This window comes from Phocoena sinus, chromosome 10 (assembly GCF_008692025.1).
Source record: "Phocoena sinus isolate mPhoSin1 chromosome 10, mPhoSin1.pri, whole genome shotgun sequence".
In the NCBI taxonomy this organism is placed as follows: domain Eukaryota; kingdom Metazoa; phylum Chordata; class Mammalia; order Artiodactyla; family Phocoenidae; genus Phocoena; species Phocoena sinus.
The window spans coordinates 15,832,741-15,852,289 of NC_045772.1; the positions used below are offsets into that span (position 1 = coordinate 15,832,741).

Genomic DNA, 19,549 nt, shown 5'->3' on the forward strand with positions numbered 1-19,549 from the left:
AAAACTTCAGGTAAATCCTTGTATGTAGAACTGGTTCCCTACATCAGGCTGTGGGTGCTGAATCGTCGTTTAAGGACTGCATGTGTGGCCTATCCACATTTTAATGATGACAAGATCACAGGGAGCTGGATAAGCACAACCACAGAAGACCACTTAGTTTTGTTTCGCCTACTTATACCCGAAGTATTCAGAATGTCATTTATATTACACACACACACAGGTCATTATCAAATACAAAATGAAGAGAGCAGGTCATTCCAATACTTTTTATTTGAGTGTGAAACCATTCATATCTTGCACAACTGTACAGATAAAACTATTTCCATTTTAGCTGTAGACATGATTATCACACTGAGTGGTGTGATCAAATGTTTTATTTACAGAACAACTGCTAAAACATCCGATGTCATGTTTCCATTTATTTCTTACCCATAGGGTAATAGGTCCACCATAATTTCTTGGTGTTTTTTATAATACAGAAAGAAAACCTATGTTAATCTCTAACAAACCTCACAACTTGCTACAAATCTAACAGAAAAATGCCTACGGAAAGATTTTCCAAAAGTACAATACATTTTTATTTCCACACATACACAGTATAGTATAGGTTCAAAGGCACAGCTTTGATTTTTTTCTATCAAAGTGTCGGAAATTATTATAGTCTTATGAAGGAACCGTGAAAGTCATTTTCACACTTGGTGCTTGGTAAGTTAAAAGTTTGGTCCATTCAGATTCACAGAGTTAATATAGCAGAGCTGAGTATGATACTCAATGCCATAAATCCACATTCTCTCAGAACTTTAAAAACCCCTTTCCTGCCTTTTGCTGACACTAGCCATTGTGCAAACTTAGGACAAATACTTGCATGTAGAAGAACCGGTCCCCTACAAACCTCACTCAACTTAAGGCATACAGAACAGGCCTCTTCCTTCCCCCTAAACAGTGCTTACATTCCAAGGCAATGCAGGTACTGTGACAGACATAAGTGTAACAGGGAATCTAGAATTTCCAGATACCTCCACTTGGCCCTGGTGCTCCAGGAAGCAGTGACGACACCACCAGGAAGAAGGGATGCTTAGGACATATCTGAGGGGGCTGTCTGTTGTACAGTAAGATGACAGCCAGATGGAAGGGTGAATGCTCTTGGTTAAATTATGTGCCCATCCAAAAGCACAAACCAGGCTCCGTCTCTAGTATCCACCCTTCAAGACTAAAGAGCTTCTGTCAACAGGAAAATAGGTAATTTACTGGCAATGGTTGCCAACATAAAGTGAAGGCATGGAACAGAGGGAAAAGGGACAGGTCGGCCTGCCCGAGATAGTGCTCTATACAAACAGTCAAGTCTGGCTTGGCTACTGGAACCCAACCTCACTGACTTTTAGTGAGTCCCATTTCTGAACTAAAGTTTATCATCCCACACTGAATCCCAGCCTCATATTCATTAGGAAAATGGACGCCTAGGAATAGTCCGGGAGTTATGATGTATTGAGATAAAATTCTTCTGGGGGGTGGGTGTTGAGTTTATTATTATTATTAATAATTATTATTAATATTAAATATGGATTTCTATGAAAGCAGTCACTTAGCCCATCCTGTGGAGGCCTCTCCGTTGATGTAAGCAAAGCCAGGAAAGTGCTGCATGTGCTCATACTCGGAATTCCTGCGCGTGGTCAGGGGTGTGTACATGTCACTAGAGTTCCCATACCTCGTGGAATGCACAGACGGGCTTGTGTAGCACGTGTTGGCTGTGGGCACCTCTGGCCATCGGGGGGTGACTGCGGTAGGATGCAGTCTGGGAGTACTGCTCATCAAACAAGGTTCCATCCGGGAAGTGGGGCTATTAAACGGGTACTTGTTGAGGGGAAAGAAATTCCACAAAGTTAAAATTAGCTAGAAGTTGCACATACACAGTATCAGTCATGTTCACAGTTTAAGTTAAAGTTCTTAAGACGCTGTTAATGAAAGTTGATGGGAAGTAATCAGTGAAATTCTGAAAGACTGACTCTTGGTCTAGGAAGTATATAACAGGAGAAATGCAAAGGATTTCACAGCCAGAGCTAGGCCGACAGTCACTCAACCAAAAATACTGACTTTTTGTGCTCTTAATCTGCAATATTTGGGGAAGTCAAACCCAAAAGAAGGAATAACCCCACTGGGAATACGGGGGGGGGGGGCGGGGGGGAGAGAGAGAGAGAGAGAGAGAGAGGGAGAGGGAGTGTGTGTGTGTGTGTACAGGAGGAACAGCATGTCCAAATAGATACGGATATATGGATGGATGGTTTTGAGCTTTATCATTTTAGGAGATGTGATAGGTCCCACTCCATCAACCCAAGAGAACAATACTGCCAAGAAAAACACAGTGACATCATTAAAAATAGCATTTTACAGTTGAATTCAATTATGAACTGCAACCTAAAAGCAGGCTTTTGAAGAGGAAGCAAGTCAACAGCTTCAAAGGTTATTATTAGTGCCTATCATTCAGAGAACATCTCTCTTTTTGGTTCACATTCACTGAAGTCCTAGAAGATATACAAGCAGGAAATGGTAAATTATTGGGCTTGGTGTGAATGTGGAAGAAGGAGTCAAGATAAGCCAAATGGGAGGGGAGGTGCTTTTGTGCAGGCCAGGAAAACAGGTGTTAATAGCTACAAGAAGAGGGGAAGCTGTTCTGGAGGGAATCGGGAATAAGAGGAGTGCCCCTGAAGTGCTGCTTCTTTTACATTCTTTTCAGTTGCCGAGACAGCTATGCAAATAAGCCGCTTTTAGTACAATCAGAGGGGAGGAAGGGGAGGAGCTCTGGGCTCCCTTTGCGAGCTCCGGGGTCTGCAGGCCAGGCAGCACAAAGATTTCCTTGCTGTGCTATGGGCCACCCCAACAAGAGCAGGAGCCAGTCAACAAGGGTGGCAAGGGCAACGAGTAGGGAGAGCGCCTATATGTGCTAATGTCGGAATTCTTCTGCTCCCCATCTGTCTTCCCTGACAGTTGGAGAGTGGAGCCCTGAGGGATTCGGTGGGAAGCTGCCCCCTGTGAAGGAGACAGACAGGCTGAAGCCTAGACAGCCAGGAGAAGGGGTTATGACAACAGTGGTGCCCCCTGTAGTCGAGCGGGCCAGAGGGGAACTGTTCTGCCTCTTTGAGTGGGAGCCCGAGGGGCAGCAGGGGAAGGCTGTTAGGCCCAAAGCATGCGAAGAGAACCAGCTATTCACAGGTCAAGGAGGAGGGCGCCAAGTTCTAGTAGTGAGGGTTTTGTCCTACCTAGGACAGACAACACGCCTTCCGCAGTCAGAAGAACAGGTAGGCAAGAGGGAGAAGCGCGTAGCTGGTATCTGGGAGCTGGGGGAACAAGGCACCAAGGGGTGTTGCCAAGGAGACCAGGAAGAGCGCACGGAGCCTTTCATAATCCCCAAATCAGCTGCGTGGACGGCAGCCACGGTGGACCCTCAGGCCTGGGCGGTGGGATTCTAGCCTAGGACCCATTCTAAACCCCAATGAGACCGTACTGAGATTGGGCCCTGCCCAAGATATCAAGATCCCGGGTGTTAAATAGGTAATATTAAGAAGTATTATTACAAAATGGTCTCTAATTTTTTCCAAAAGGTGGCTTCCCCCTCCTGACAGTCTCTCAGGTAAGCTCCCCGGATGCATGTCCCTTCCCTGGCACAGAGGCCTCCTCTCTGGTCCTCTGGCCTGCCCAGCTGGTTCCCACCTCAGAGAATTTTGTCCCACATGTTGCCTCTGCCTAGAACACTTCTTCCCCACCCCTACCCCCAAGCTCCTTCCATGCTTGCCTTTTCATCATTCTTCAGACCTCAGCTCAAATGTCACCTCTTCAGAGAGACGTTTCTGGACATCCTCTCTCTCCAAGCTAAGTGCCTCACCCCCCATCTCTCAGGTCGGGATCTTAGCATCCTGCTTGTCAGCTGTCTCCTTCCACTGGCTTATATTCCTAAGCTCCTGGTGGGGCTTTGTCATGTTCTCTACCATATGCCCAACATCTGAAATGATGCCTGGCACCTAGCAGGTGCTACATAAGTTATCTGGTGAATGAACACCAGGACGTTACCGCTAGAAAGAACGTTAGGGATCATATAATCCAAGCCCACGTTGTACAGATGTACAGAAAACTAGGATCCATAAAGTGAGGCGCCACATGGCAAGCTAGTGGGAGAGCTGGCAGAAAAGCCCGGTCCTGAGCTCGTAACTTTCCTCCACATCAATCTGGCCCAAACGAGGCAGGACCCACCACAACTGAACGGCAGAGAATTCAGAGAGGAAGACACTCCTTTCCTGGAACACAGCCCATTAAACTTGAATCCCTCTGTCACTCTTCCTTTAAGCTCCCCCCTCCCCTACAGACCACAGGGTCTTACAACCCTGACCAGGCCTCAGCTTGATGCTTCTGACAGAGTCCTACTTGCCTGGCTTGTGTAGGTACCATGTCACCGTGTGGACTTGGAGGCGCCTCCCCACAGAACCCGAGAGAGCGTGTCTTTTGTGCCGAATCAAGGACCCTAGATGCAGCTGTGCCCAGGGGTTGTGTCACAGGCTCAAAAGAGTAATTGCCTGGAAATGAGACTGGCTCAAAATATCTCCAATGTGACAATAAAATTCTGTTACCACAGAATCCGGCCTGGAAAATTCTGTCCCGTTAGGTCAGCTAATTGCAAATGAGTCAGTGACTCGTCTTCCCCGTGGTGAAGAGACCATTGAGAGCTGAGGGGCTGGAGTGCCGCTGCCCGGCCTGGCCATTAAAGCCGCCAGTGAGGCCTCTCTTTAGTCTGGCGGGAGCACCCGCCTCACCTCTCACACTTCACATCCGGGTTCACGCAGGCTCCTCGGGCCCGCTGGGCACAAACCCTGGGGTCCTGAGAGCTCTGCTCCAGATAAAGGCACTTTTTGTTGAGGGCCCCTAACCAGAAGTTAGCCTTTTCTAGGTCAAATCCCACACTGTTGCTACTGATGTGAAAATGGAGATGAGTCACCAGTCCCCAACCCGTGAGAGGTGTGCAAGGGGTGTCTGTGGGCACGTGTAGGTGCACGTGTGTGTGCACAAGTGGGCAAAGGTTCCCTCAAGGGGCCGTGACGTGAGTCCATCTCAGCTGAGACTGACCCCGGGCCTCTCTGGAACCATTTTAGGAAGTGCTATTTTGAGAAGTGACTACTCACACCGAGGGCTGACTTTCCTGCACTTGGAGAGGGAAGAATGAGCCCTTTATCCCTGACCCTCGCCAAATGGACTGCTACTTGAGCACGGGTGAAAGGTGGCCCCCGTCGGGCGCACAAACTGTTTTCCTATGAAAGGCGGCTCTCACTGACCAAAGTTCTGCCAACAGGCACCCCCCACCCGGGACATAGCTCCCCCAAGACTGTGCCAGACGGTCCACACCTGCTGAGCTCTTCAGGTCAGGATTAATTGAGTTAATACATGTGAAACACTTCGAGCTTCCACACAGTAAGTTTTCAAAACGTGGTAACTATTATGGATGTTCGTCTTCTTCAAGTCATAGCATCGTGGTCCACTAATGAAAGGAAGAGCCTTAGTGACTGACCACCTGGTCCTACCTCTCACTTTACAGATGAGGGAACTGAGGGCAAGAGAGGGGAAATGATCTTCGTGAGGTCACACAGCAGCTTACTACCAGAGTAAGGATCCATTCATCCCTTCATTCATTGATGAGTATGTCGTGAGGACCCACCAAGGGCCAGGTCTGTTCTGGGTCCTGGGAATAAGATGGTCAGAAAAAAAGGACCTGGTCCCTGCCTTCACAGAGCTAGTAGAGTTGAGGAAGACAGAAATTAATTCTATAATTATGAAAATATAATAACAGTGGTGTTACAAAGGAGAATGATGAAAATATCCACACAGAGTGTTAACTATGAGCTAGGCCCTGTTCTAACCTTTATTAACTCACTCAAACCTCACAACAACCCTATGAAATAGGTACTAGAATTATCTCCATTTTTCAGATGAGGAGACTGAGGCACAGAGCTTATCAGAGGCAGAGCTGAGATTTGAACTCAGGAAGCCTGGCTCTACAGTCAGAGATTTTGTACCACTATGGTGGGCTGCTTTTATTCCCTTCGGCCCAGGATGCTATCCCAAAGTGGAGCACGCTAAGCAAACTTTGTAGCAGTCACTGGGCCACTGAGATCGAGGACCCACTGGCCCTGGGCTGGTCCACTGGAGTTGCCGTGGGAGCTGCGTGACCGGCTGGCAAGGCTGGGCCTTGGCCATACAGACGAGAAATGCGCAACAACTTTCTGGTCCACCCTAAGTGTCTTTCTAGCCAGTTTGCTTCTGGTTGATCAAATGGCGTTTAAGCTCAAGGGCCCACTTCACATTCATGGCTGCTGACAGGGTAGAGGTTCCATGAATGTGTGTTGAATGAGGCTCAGAAATACTTCGTGGCCATGTGTTTGGTTTGTTTTCTCTTTCTGGTTGGGCATGAGAATGGGGAACCTGGGAAAGGGCAGCTGATACCATCCCTTGTTCACTTATTTTGGTGTGGACAAGTGCAGCATAGCTGCAAGAAGGGTGTTTTTCTGAAATAATTCAAACCTTACCCTGTGCAACCTGATTCATCTGGACTCACTGATTGAGAAATTACGAGGATTCGAACAGGACTGGAGGTTTACCTTTGTAGTACCCATGAAGAAAGCATGTCTTGTATAAATGAGTAGTATAAACAAGGGCACACAATGCCCTATTTCAAAAACCAAATGACTTCACGTTATTTTGTGTATATAAATGCTGGGATGTCTGCGATTACTGAACTTCACAGAAGTGTTGTATCCATTCTTTAAGGCAAACCTGGTAGGCATTTACTTGCAGAAGTTAGTTTCTTGTGCTAATGACCAACTGCATTCTTTAACCATATTCTATGGTTGTGATTCTTCTTCCATTCAGACTAATCTTTTCCCCACTGAGTCTGATGTAATGAAGTGTGATATTCAGTATTCAGGAGTAGAACGGCTTGACCTCTGCTCTGGAAAGCTAAAACTAATTAACCCTGCAGTGGATTTTCCCCTATGTGCTCAACCTTAAACCAAAGTGCCAGGAAAGGAAAGAAACACAGTATCTTGGGTGTGTGATTCTTCTCTCTGGGAACTTGAAACTTATTAAGAACAGCTGCAGTAACCTCTCCAATTTACCTCCCACCCTCCAAAACACACACCATGTAGCTCAGTGCCACCGGCCTGGGGTTGAGATTTGGAGAATTTGCCTTTGAGTCCACTTTGTCACTTACTGGATGCATGGCCTGGGGCAAATTACCTTCTGAGGTTTTCCTCGTCTTTAACACCTGGAGAAAATGCCTTCTTCCTGAGGTTACTCTGAGAATTAAGTGAGCCTCTGTATTTGAAAGTGCCTAAAACAGTGCTTGACCCATAAATGTTAATGAAAAACAAAACGAAGGATTCTTTGTCTTTAGACAGTACCCTCCCCAGGAGAAGTGCTGATCTCAGCCTTCTAACCCTAACCCTAACCCATCGACCTGGGCAGAGATGTTATATAACTAATGGCTCCCCACCCCACTTTACAAAAGGAGACGAAGGCATTAAGCACCAAGTGGAGGGCATGAGCGGGTGGTGGGGGTCAGAGGTCGTGAAATGACCTTGCCTGAGAGCCACAGGACACAGTGGTGACGAGGCTGCAGGACCCTTTCACCTCCCACACCTAGTCTGGGTTCAGCGGGCTCCTCCACGGGCGTTCGTTTAGTCCTCAGCCCTTCGATTAGGACCAGCGATTAAATGATAATGCTCCAGCTGGGGACCGTTGTGGTTTCCAGGGTGGATGCTTCGACCTCTTTGATCACCAGGGACCGCGCGGTCCTTTAGGAGCCTTTGGCTTCTTTTTGTAGCAAAAGGCTTTAAAAATAACACCCCAGAAAAACCAGCCCCAGAAATTTCACGAGGAGGAATGAGGGAGTGAAGAAAGAGGGAAGGGAAGGTAACGCCAGGAGCTGTGGCTGGGATTTTCACTTGATCTTGCCAGTGTCTCCTTACTGGAGCCGAAGCTCTCCCAAAGCAGGCACGCTTCCGTCTCATTCTCCCCGTATTCTCAGAGGCTAAGCAGTGCTTGCCGCATAGTGGGCACTCGACAGTCGTGGGAGAGCGACTGAATGAATGAATGAGTGGGCTGCTTAGACTGTGTGTGACCCAGTCTATGGCAGCAGCTCTACGTCATTTAGGGGGTCACCGTGGGGGAGCACAGACTCTGCTCCCAAGAGAAGCAGTACCTAGGGAACAGGCCTCTCTGTGTGACGCAGTTGGGACCTATAATGAATGCCCCAGGTGATGATTTAGAGGAATCCACTTCTTGGCTTGTCTGGGGATTATACCAGGGCTCCCCCTGGTACTGCCGATGGAAATCAAAACAGACGCCTGTTTGCCCCGAGTGCCCGTGGACCGTGGGTACACTCTGGTCGGTGCCCTCCCCACCCCAAGAGGCAGGTCTGTGCTGACAGCTGATGTAACTGCAGCCTGCATCCCAGCTCACGTCCTGCCACCTCTGTTCTGGACTCCTGCAAGTGCTTCCTGGCAGCGCTCCCTGTTCTGCCAGGCCCCTTCCTCTCTGCTTCATTGTCCTTTGGCCCTTGCTGCAGGAGCTCTTTCCTAAGCATAGCTCTCATCTTGCCTCCCAAACCTGCCGCCCTGCCTGCCACACACCACAGTTGTTTATGCTGCCCCACCTCCTGTTCACTCCTCTGTTCAATAAACAGTGGATGCCCTCTATGAGAGGTGACAGAGGCTGGTGCTTAAGAGCCTGGGCAGCCAGGGTCACACTGCCTGGGTTCAAGTCCTCGGGCAAGTTATTCTCGCTTCCTTTCTGCAAGGGTTACCGTGGAGGTGTGGAAAGTGCTCGGCACTATGCTTGGCACGGGACAGCATTCAGTAAAAGCTAGCTGTTCTTTTTGATGGGTGCTGTGACCCGGAGATCCTAGACTTAATTTCTGCCTTCATGGAGCTCTGGGGTCTCCTGTGGGTGTCAGGAAAGTCAGTGATGAGAAGTATGCCAACAGAAGAAAGCCCAATGCACCACGTGAGTACAGAGGAGTGGCACCGAATACGGTCCTGGAGGAAGGACGAGGGCAGTGTCAGCAAGTGCCGCACAGACAGTAGGAGGCTTGTCCTGAACAACAAGCAGAAGAGGTTGAAGAAGAGAATCCCAGCCCGAGGCAACAGTATCTGTGAAGACCTGGGGGAACTGCACGTGGGTTGGCGTGGCTGGGGTAAAGGTGGGCTACGGCTGGTAGGCCAGAAAGGCAGGCAGAGCCCAGATGATCATGAGTCTTGAGAGACGTGCTAAGGAGTTGAACTTGACTTTGAAAGCAATGACATGCAAAAGAGGGACAGTGTTATCGCCAGTTGGCTTTTTTTTTTTCCCCAAAAGATTCCTCCAGCTACGGTACTGGGGATGGGACCAGAGATGGGGCAAGTTCGGTGGCATGGCAACAGATGGGAAGGCTTTTGTCATCATCCAGGTTGGATAAAGACCTGATCTGAGGCAAGGACAGGGAGCGTGCAGAGACAACGAGGATGCAGAATTGGATGGAACTGGTGACCAGTTGTGTTTGGGGCCCAGTGCACAGGAACACGTCTGAGACAAGTGGAGCACCCAACACTGGTGCGACAGGTGCAGCCACTATCCCCACTCACCAAGGCCACAGAGGAGCAATGTGGTTTGTTAGACAGTGAAGAGCCAAAGGCCTGAGAATGATCTGATAAGGTTCCATTTCAGGAGGACTCTTCTGGTAAGGTTGTGTGTTTGGGCTGGACTGAAAAGGAACAGATGTGAAACCAAGAGACCAGTCAGGATGATGCTGGCATGACAGTCCTGACAGGACTCCATGAGGGTCTGACTGCACCAGGAGTGGGTGGTGGGAGAGGACACAAAAGATTCAGTCTGAGAGTGGCTGCCCGAAAAAAAGGACAACAGACATTGCAGCTGCTTGGCTCCTGGGAGAGAGGTCAAAGGGAGGACAGAACTAAAGACATGTGGTTGGCACCCATGTATGTGAAAGCAAGTAGGGGTGAACTCTGGCTGAGCACCCGCTGTGGGCAGCCACTGGAGGGAAGAGATGGCACTGAGGAAAAGACCGTCCTTTCCTTGGAGACACACAGTATGCAGAAAGTGCTTATTAATTGTGTTGAATTGACTAGACCTGGCACCACGCACACCAAGGCCCGGACAAGCGGGGCCACCGACTCACCTGTGCAGAGCTCCTGTGGTACGGGGAGTAGTGGAGCGGTCCCGAGATGGCTGTGTCGTGCGGGAGGGCCGGGTACTGGCTCTGCATTGGGGGAGGATGCTGGTTGCCATAGCTCCCGTAGTTATAGCTTCCCGTGTATCTAAAACGCATTAGGCACATTGAATATTGTGAGTAACAGCAGGGAGAACAAATCAGTTTGACACCTTTAAAAATCAACCTCATCTACTTTTGTTCCTTTTTGTTCTTTTCTTCCTTTTTGTTTTCCATTTTTCTTCTTTCTGTTTCCTACCATCTCCACTCTGCGGCTTTGTTGTGATAGTTTTAAACTCCCAGGTGGGTTTTCCTCCTCCCCTCAGCATACCTCCCTCACCACCCGGCGGATGCGCAGGGAATGAAAACTAGCCCTGAGCAAAACATCATTAGTGATGGAAACCTCTTCTCCTGTTGTGGTAAAAAGCCCCATATTATAGCCTGAAGTCAAATAGGAAAAAAAGAAGAAATTAGTTTGGGACTTCTGTTTTTGTATTGTTCAGGCCTTTGCTTTCCCATGTCTCTGGTGCAGGGGGGAAACACCACGGCCAACCAGGCGTCAGCCTCCGGTTCTAAGCCTGGCTCCACCACTTCCCAGCTGTGGGACCTTGGGCTACTCGCACCCTTGTTTCTCACATCTGTACTAAAAATGCTGCACATGACCCCGAGGGTCACTTTCTATTATAAAATAGTCTTGTGGAAACATAGGATACCATTACCACTATTCTTAATAACATCTTTACAGCAAAGACGCTGACATATGATCATTGCGGGTGTCTGTTGTGCCATTTCTGCAGAGTCGGAAGCTCTCTGAAGCAATTTCGAAGTCGATTTTAAATGTGTGGGGAAATACTCTAGGAGGCCCCGTGAGGAAATGGTGGCTGCCCCACTGATGGGTCAGGGGCACCTGAGCCTATGGAATTAACTTCAAGTATGCCCACAGCCAGGCCTCAGGCTACCACGCGGAAGGGACCTGAGCGGTCCTCCTCCATGCCCTCCTGTGTCCCCCAGGGCTGGTCTGTTGGAACCTGGCTTGTGAGGCTTACTGTACCTACATGGCAGAGTCTCGTGAGAAGAAGGGCCCTTTTTAACATCATAAGTGTTTTTCAGATAACTGCACATTAGACACTGTGTGAGGAATGTCTTTTAATAAAGACAATGCAAAGTGGCAAAAGGCTGTTACCCTTTTAAATGGATCTGTAGCTTATTCATCACGGTAACATCACTACAGATTAGGGAAAAAAATATGGGCAAAATCAATGATTTATTTATTCAGGGTCCAAAGCGCCACTGGAACCCAGGGGGATTCTCTGAACCCCATGAATGACTGCTGCCCTCCAGGGACCTCCAGCCTCGGGTGAGGAAGCCCTCCTCCTATCGAGTCATAAAAGACTTGGACCCACCATGAAGCTGTGTTATAAGGCTACAAAGTGCACGAGGACCATCCAGGGGAGCTGCGGAGAGGGAGTATTCAGTTTTCCTTCCTAAAGGAGGCAGACACAGGCTCAGTCAGCCTGACCCTTACCAGCTGTGTGGCCTCGGGGAACTGGACTCGGTGCCGCCTCAATTTCCTTGTCTGTCGAGCGGGGGGTGACCCGCCTACCTCACCTGGTCATTGTGGGGACTGCATGAGACAGTCGTACAGGGGCAAGAGCACGCTGAGAACTCAACAGAGGGCGCAGCCTTCCTGTCCTCAGAAAACCACGACCGAGTAAACCCTCCCCTTTCAAATCAAACGTAAAAGCAAGGCAACATCCCAGGAAAGTCACCTACCCGTGCTCGTCTCTGTGGGGATAAACTGGGATCCTGTGTGTGACCGAGGAGGAAGGTACGTGTGTACTCCTCATACAGGGCAGCTGTTGGGAGTTTTCAGCTGGAGACCCTGCCGCTGTTGTCACTGTGTATGTTAGAGACCACGTGTATGACTGCATCGCTCCTGCAGAGACAAACGAAGGTGCATCAGTCAGTAACAGTTCTCACACCCCCCAGTGCTTCCTTAGAATGCTAGTGGCTTCCCATTGCTCTTCAGCTGAAAGCCAAAATCTTTATAAAGCATGTGTCTTGGTCCCTGCTGATCTCACAAGAAGCATCCCCTACCCTCTGCCTTTGTGCTCTCTGATCCAGCCACAGTAGCTTTCTTTCACGTTTTCCAGAGTACCATGAGTCCTGGCAACACAGGGCCTTGGCACATGCTGTTTCTGCTGCCTGGAATCCTCAGTTTTCCCTTAGTACCCACTCTTTCTTCATATCTCAATGCAAAGAAGCTGTCTCCTAACCCCAGACTAAGTCAGATCCCTTACTGCATGGTGGTGCCCACCACAATTTGTCATCTTACACCCATTAATGAATGTGATAGAATTAATGCCTAATTCCCCACACCAGACTGTAAGTTCCATGAGGGTAGGAGTCTTGTCTATTTTGCCCACCGTTAGGTCCCTGGTGCTTAGCGCAGAGACTGGTGGCCAAAAGATTTTCAATCAAAATTTCAAAAGGAAGAAAAGGGAAAGGGAAGACAGGAAGAAAGAAAAAGACGGAGGGAAGGAGAGAGGACAAAAGAAAGCTCAGGGCGATGTAGCTCAGACGGGCTCCCCAAATAACTTCTCAGCACTCAACTAAACAGGTGTTTAAGGATCCAACAAATTGCTTTAAGCAAAGATAAGTAGATTATTGGACTCTGCCTGCCCAGGTCTTTTTGAAGATTATTAGACAGTGACCTTAACGGTGACCTATTCCATACATATTATTAATTCCATTAATTTGCTTTTTAATTGGATACCTTGAAAGTGCTAGGGACTGGGAAAAGAAACTGACAAAATTTAAAACCTTCAAGAGGCTTAGGAGCTTTATGAGATAGAATAAAAAATGGTAATTTAAGAAATCACTAATAGTGATAATAAAGTCATCAACTTAATTTCTGATAAATTTAGAATGTTGATATAATGGAAAGGATTAAACCTATTTTAAAAGGTAGCAGATATAGGATTCAGCACCTCCTTGTAGGCACACGGAAGACTGAAGAACTGGTTAAGGGACGTCATTTTTAAGGTGAACTAAAAGAGAAAACTTTGGTCCTCCAATCCTATACCTTCTACGCAGACCATGTTTAATCTTGAAATTCTTGTGGGAAGATAAAGGAAAGGTTTTCATTTAAAAGTGGAACTCTACCATAGTGTCTCTTTGCTCTGGGTCCTAATTCTGCCATGCACTGGCTGTAAGATCTTGAGCCAGCCTCTTAAATTTTATCTGCCTTTCTTTCATAATCTGTAAAATAGGGATAATTACGCCTATTATATCATGTAAGTCACATAAGTCATGTAAGTCATACCTTGTATGACTGTTGTGAGGATTAACTGAGATAATATATGTCAAAAAGCCTGGCACGTGGTAGGCTTTTAATGATATTCAAGCACTCTTCATTATGAATTCAGGTATTCTTACGTCAGACTTTCTTAAAGTAGAAATTTCTTTATTTCCCATTTCAGATTCCAAGGAAGAAAAGACAAGTTTCTTGGGTCAGATTCTGTCACCAGGGGTGAAACGTTTGAATAGCAACAGTGATTGAACTAATTACAGCAAACTTCTAAACCCATGTTCTTCTGCAAAATCACAAATATCCTTATCCAGCAGTATGGCTAAAAGCACCCCTTCTTGGTTTGGATATCCACACCATTATTTTCCCCCCGAAGATAATGACTTTAGCAGGCTGTGTGCTAGGTGTCATTTATAATAAATGCAAGAAGACTAGAAGGAAAAAAAAAAACCCCCAAAATGATCATGTCTCAGAGGACTGGATTATGCCTGACTGCTCTCCTCTATATTTTTGAACTTCATATGAAATTATATAACTGTTGTAATTTTTAAAAATACCCTTTTTTATTAAAACAGGTTATTGCTGAGGATGGTTTTAACATTTTTTCCATTTTGCTTATCTGGATTTTTATGTAAAGAATGTGTATTGCCTCTGTGAAAAGAAAAACATTATTAAAATGTATTAAACAAATTTCACAATTAGAAATGGAATTGGAGGGGGTGGGAAGTTTGGGAAAACAATGAACCAGCCACAGCAAGCAAGTAATTAACCCTTCAAGGCCCTGGGACCTCAGGAGAGCGCAGCGAGGTCAGTGGGTATTTTAAAAGGGGCAGTCTGGGAAGCCAAAGGATTTTCTTCCCCCAGCTCCGCAAGCAGTAGGAAGACACAGTGAGAATAGCCATCACCTGAGAGAATGCAGCACAAGTTACTTTTGTGTGAGTTCCTGGAGCACAGCAACGGTTCCTTATTCATCTCTGTATCCCCAACAGAGGGTTTGCCAAATAGTAGGTGTTCAGTAAATTTTTGTTCCATTGAATTTGTTGTTGAAGGAGTAAATGCTGCTAGAAATAGACGTTATCAAACAAAAAGCTAGTGGAACTCTCGGAAAAATGGGCTCCTGTGGTCTGGGAAACAAAACCCCTAAATGGCCATGTGCCAGCAACCTAACAGATCCACTCAGGCAGGCTTAAGCAGATTAACACCTACTGGCTTGGGTGAGAAACGCTCTCTGCCTGGGGAGCAGAAAAGAACACCCCTTGCATTCCCTTTCCTACCGGTGGGACCTCCAGTGAGGACTGCTGCTTCTTCGTTTTTAAGGAAACTAATAGAAGAAAATCTGTGCAGTTAATAGTTTGTGCTTAATTTTTAAGACAGCTCTAATGCTTTTTATTTGTTGGTAAAACAATAACAAACCTTCCATGTTTGTCTAAGTCCCATCTTTCTCTTATTCTCCCCTCCCCATTCCCCCACGTCTAATTAAAAGTCTTGAGAACAGTGGTGAAAGTCCCTGGTCTCTGAGAATCCTCTAAAGATCCTATAGGATTTGAGAATCCTATAAAGTTGTTGTCCATGTTATAGTATTGAAACTGCTAGAGAGGAATATTTTCTTTCCTTCCCATCCCCAGTAAAACATTCTTCTTCCCTGAGTTTTTGTTGTTGGTGGTGTTTATTTTTCTTCTTTTCTTGAAAGGGGTGCCTCAGGACAGGGAGGATGCTTAGAATATAAGAGGCAATCAATAATGATTTGTTAAACAAGTGAATGAACGAATGATCATCCAACATAAACCAGTTCTCATACTAGTTTCTTTTTATATATTGACGCATTGGATCTTCACAATAATCCTTTTGAGGTAAGTAGTATTACCTCCTTTTTCAGGTGAGAAAGTTGAGGCCCAAAACTTGGTCAGGTAAGTGGCAGAGTTGGGATTTGAACCCAGATCTGCCCAACTCCATAACCTTTCCACAATAACAGTTGCTTCTCACACTTGCATGTGCGTTTGCATCGCTGGGGATTTTGTTAAAATGCAGATCTGATTCAGTGGGAGATTGGGAGTTGAGCCAGCGATTTGGCATGTATAACAAGCTTCTAAATGATGATGCTGTTGGTCCATGGAGTACGCTTTGAGTAGCAAGCCTCTAGGAAACACTGCCTCCTATCGTGCATCGTGTACGTTCAGGGCCATTACAGATCACAAGCTGTGAGACTCTGGTACAGACTTGTGAACATTTAAACTGCTTCCTAGCCTACCTGGCCGTACCCTTCTGTCAGATTTTGGACTAAATCATTTGAACCTTTTCCCCACTAGGATTCTATGGACCATCACAGATGTTGCTCCGGTTTTGGGCCAGCCTAAGCCTTTCTTAGTACCTTCCTGAGAAATAAGCTCCTTTAAGTACGTCTAGATTCTAGAGCTGTCTTTCCCTATACATTAGCCAGTATGAATTTAAATTAACTAAAGTTAAATACAATTAAAAATTCAGCTCCTTAGTCACACTAACCACATTTCAAGTACTCAGTAGCCTCAAGTGGCTGGTATCTACTGTTTTGGACAGCTCAGATTCACAAAAAACAGAAAAACATTTCCATCGTCACAGAAAGTTCCATTTGAACAGCTTTGTTTCGGAGTATTTGTTACTAAACAAACATTTCCTGTAACCTTCAAAACTGAGAAGAGAAAGAAGATTTTATATCTGTCTCCACTCCCACTGGCTATCATCTATCCTAAAGGTGGCTGTGCTTAAGGAGAATATTTGCTGAAGCTGAAAACCTCATCTGTTTGAGTTACACTTTACCAACAGTTGCATGGCCAAAATCTGACTGACAAAACTGACCAGGGGCAGCAAATGCATCAGTTCCCAGAGAGAGAAGCTGATATGGCATGACCTGGCCCCTGTCCACCTCTGCAGCTTCCTCTCCTGCACCCTCTCCCTCATTTATATACATCAGTCAGTCCTCACTATGCCAGGCTCTTTTCTGCCTCAAGCCTGTACACATGCTGATCCCCACTACCTAAAATGATCTTTTCTTCTCCCCAGCCTTTATGTGGCTGGCCCCTTGTCATACTCCAGGTCTCAGATAAATGTCACGTCCTCAGAGAGGCCTCCTCTGACCACCATCTATGATGGGTCCCTATAGCACTTATGACCATTCAAAATTATATATTTACCTGGTGCTTTACTTCTGTATTGACTCTCTTACCCACTAGAACGTAAGGATCATGAGGACAGCAACTGCACCTGTTTTTCTCGCTTGTGTACCCCAGGGCATGGCACAGATTAGACGTGGAATTACTTTTCGCGGAATGAATGAACAGATGAATGAATGAGCAAATCCAAAGGTTCCAACATGAAGCCAAGCCCCTGGTGGTGTGAAGTCAGGGGCAGATTAAACAATCTATTTTCAACCCCAGCTTTTATTTCCTAATTTCATTCCTTTGGAGAAAAGGAGGCAGCAGGGATGGACGAGGAGGAATTCGCTGGCAGGGACAACTCTGGGGCTCTGTGAGTGAGTCACTGCGGCTCTGTGGCGGGGCCGCAGTGTCCACCAACTCCCACTCACTTCAGCTGCCCTCAGAATAACTGAGCTTTTGTTACTTGGAAAGACTAGCCACCAGTTATCTTTGTTACATCCTCAACTGATGCAGAGAAAACGCAGCTGGGCAGGCCAGATGTTCTACAGTTAGGGCTATTTATGAGGAATTTGCCTTTATATTTCTTTAGGCATCCTACCATCTCAATGATTTAATTTGCTGGTTTTGTGTTGCAGGGAACCCATGGTGGGAAGTTGAAAACATAAGTTTAATAGTTAACTTTTATTGTCATTGCTGAAGGAGGGAATACTTAAAATGACATCATAAACGAGGTCTTAGAACCCTTCGGGGGCCTGACTTGCACAGAGTGGGATCTTAACGTTTTGCTTTAAAAGACATTAAAGAATTGCAGCCCAGTGTCCTGTGAAGTGGGTTGCTCCGTTTGGAACCACCTGCCATGCTCCTGAAGAGGAGGAGCACCAGTTTTCCTTAAAGAAAGCTAAGGGGCTTCCCTGGTGGCGCAGTGATTGAGAGTCCGCCTGCCGATGCAGGGGACACGGGTTCGTGCCCCGGTCTGGAGAGATCCCACAAGCTGCGGAGCGGCAGGGCCCGTGAGCCGTGGCCGCTGAGCCTGCGTGTCCGGAGCCTGTGCTCCGCAACGGGAGAGGCCACGGCAGTGAGAGGCCCGCATACTGCAAAAAAATAAAAACAATTTAAAAAAAGAAAGCTAAGGTTTCTGAACTTGCTGGGCCAGGAGGAAGGTGGCAAGCCCACAACATTAGAAAAAAAAAAGGATAAATGGGCCAGATTCTACCTTGTGGAAATCTGTTGAAATGGAACCTTTTACCCAGTCTCTTCTCATGGCATTGCCACAGACTCTGACATACCCAACCAAAACTGGCCATGCATCAGGTGGTTTGGGGTGCTCGATATGCCTTCCCTCTGACTTTTCAAAACAATTAATAAATACCATCCTAAAACATATTTAGAAATACATACAGGTATGGACAGAGAACTAGATACAGATATAGATGGGTGGCTGTTTTCCTAGTGAGTCATAACTCATTCTCACACTACTTTGTATTCACTAGTCCTTGTGTCAAAGGTTCCCAAAAGGTTATGTGCAATGAATTAATTTTCTCCTTGTGCTCACCAGACAGACATAATACTGTTCTCTTTTTCACAGCTGAAAAACGGGGAAGTGTCCATCAACAGTGAGACACTGCTACATGGAAGAGCTGCAGATACCTGATTGGCCCTGACTCTCAATGAGCTAAACTTGATGACACGTATATCATCTGAGCAATGATATTCAGAGTCCTAGAAGTCCAACAAAGTCACTAGAGCACATAAAATTTCATTTAAGGCGTTAATAAGCTGTTTCAGCCAAGAGTTGTTTTGTTTTGTTTAATTTTCTCTACTACTTCTTCATTTCTTGCTTCCTGGCTTGGGTCCTTTTAAAAAAATTGGTTTTGCATTTTTTTTTTTAAATTGTTAACCACTTTAGATACTTCTTGGAAAGTAATGGTATACAAATCAAGCAGTAATTTAAAGATGGAAATAGAAATTAGCTGGTCATGAAAACCATATGCTGAGTTAACTTAAAAAAAAAAAACATGGCAAATGCATTTTATAAAATTTATAATAATTGTTCTCCAATTTACAACATTATTCAATAAAAAACTGCACAAATTCCCAAACTTAAGAAGCCTACTATAATAGATTTCCTAAGATTTAGGTGTATATCATGGATAATTTGTGCTTTATATTGTAATAGCTATAAAACCATACATGTTGTTAGGAAATTATGTTTATGTTCCCTCCAAGACCATGACCCACAATGCATGCCAAGGTCCAGTCCAATTTAGCAATGGAGTATTTCAAAAGTGGTACTTGAGAAAAATATTACAGATAGTTTTATACAGGATAACATTTTTAATGCCCCCTGGAGATATCTGAGAACAAAGCTGGAATGTGCCAAAATCTTCAAAGGCTACACTCATCTGAAGAGAACCTGTTTCACATTTGTATTTCTAAGAAGCTACTTTTACGACTCCTGAACACATTGCACAGAAATCTCTGTACACATTTATGATATTCCTGTGCCTCTGACTATCACACCTGCCATAGCGTGAGGCCTCCAAATTGCTACAAAGAAAGCCAGCAGCAGACTCACTAGCTGGCTGAGAATGATCATGAGATCCTAGAAATCTTTCCTTCACACTCCTCCTTCCCCTTATTTCCTTAGTGTCCTCTTGTTTGATCTGTTGCTACACTGGAAGAAAGGTTCCACTCAAATTGTTTCTGCTTCATAATGCAGAACTCTTTCATTTGCATTATTTCCCTGTTTATTTTAGAAGTAAGGATGTTATCACTGACTGACTGACATGTGTGTCTCCTGGGCGGTGGTGGGAGTACGTGGGCAGGATTATTCAGGTTAGTGGCTCCTAGCTGCTCTCACTGCCCTTC

At 46.1% G+C, this 19,549-nt stretch overlaps 1 protein-coding gene across 2 annotated transcripts in view; it reads right to left on the bottom strand.

Annotated features, from left to right (window-relative positions):
- Positions 1 to 252: 252 nt before the first annotated feature.
- RFX4 (regulatory factor X4) overlaps positions 253 to 19,549 on the bottom strand; it is a 166,884-nt gene continuing 147,587 nt past the window's right edge. For both annotated transcript variants that reach the window (XM_032645833.1, XM_032645834.1), the window contains 3 exons: positions 12,014 to 12,176; positions 10,211 to 10,349; positions 253 to 1,851 (listed from right to left, as the gene is read on the bottom strand). In XM_032645833.1, the coding sequence (XP_032501724.1) occupies positions 1,579 to 1,851; positions 10,211 to 10,349; positions 12,014 to 12,176 (575 nt within the window). In that variant the 3' untranslated portion in view covers positions 253 to 1,578. The remainder of the gene's footprint in view (positions 1,852 to 10,210; positions 10,350 to 12,013; positions 12,177 to 19,549) is intronic.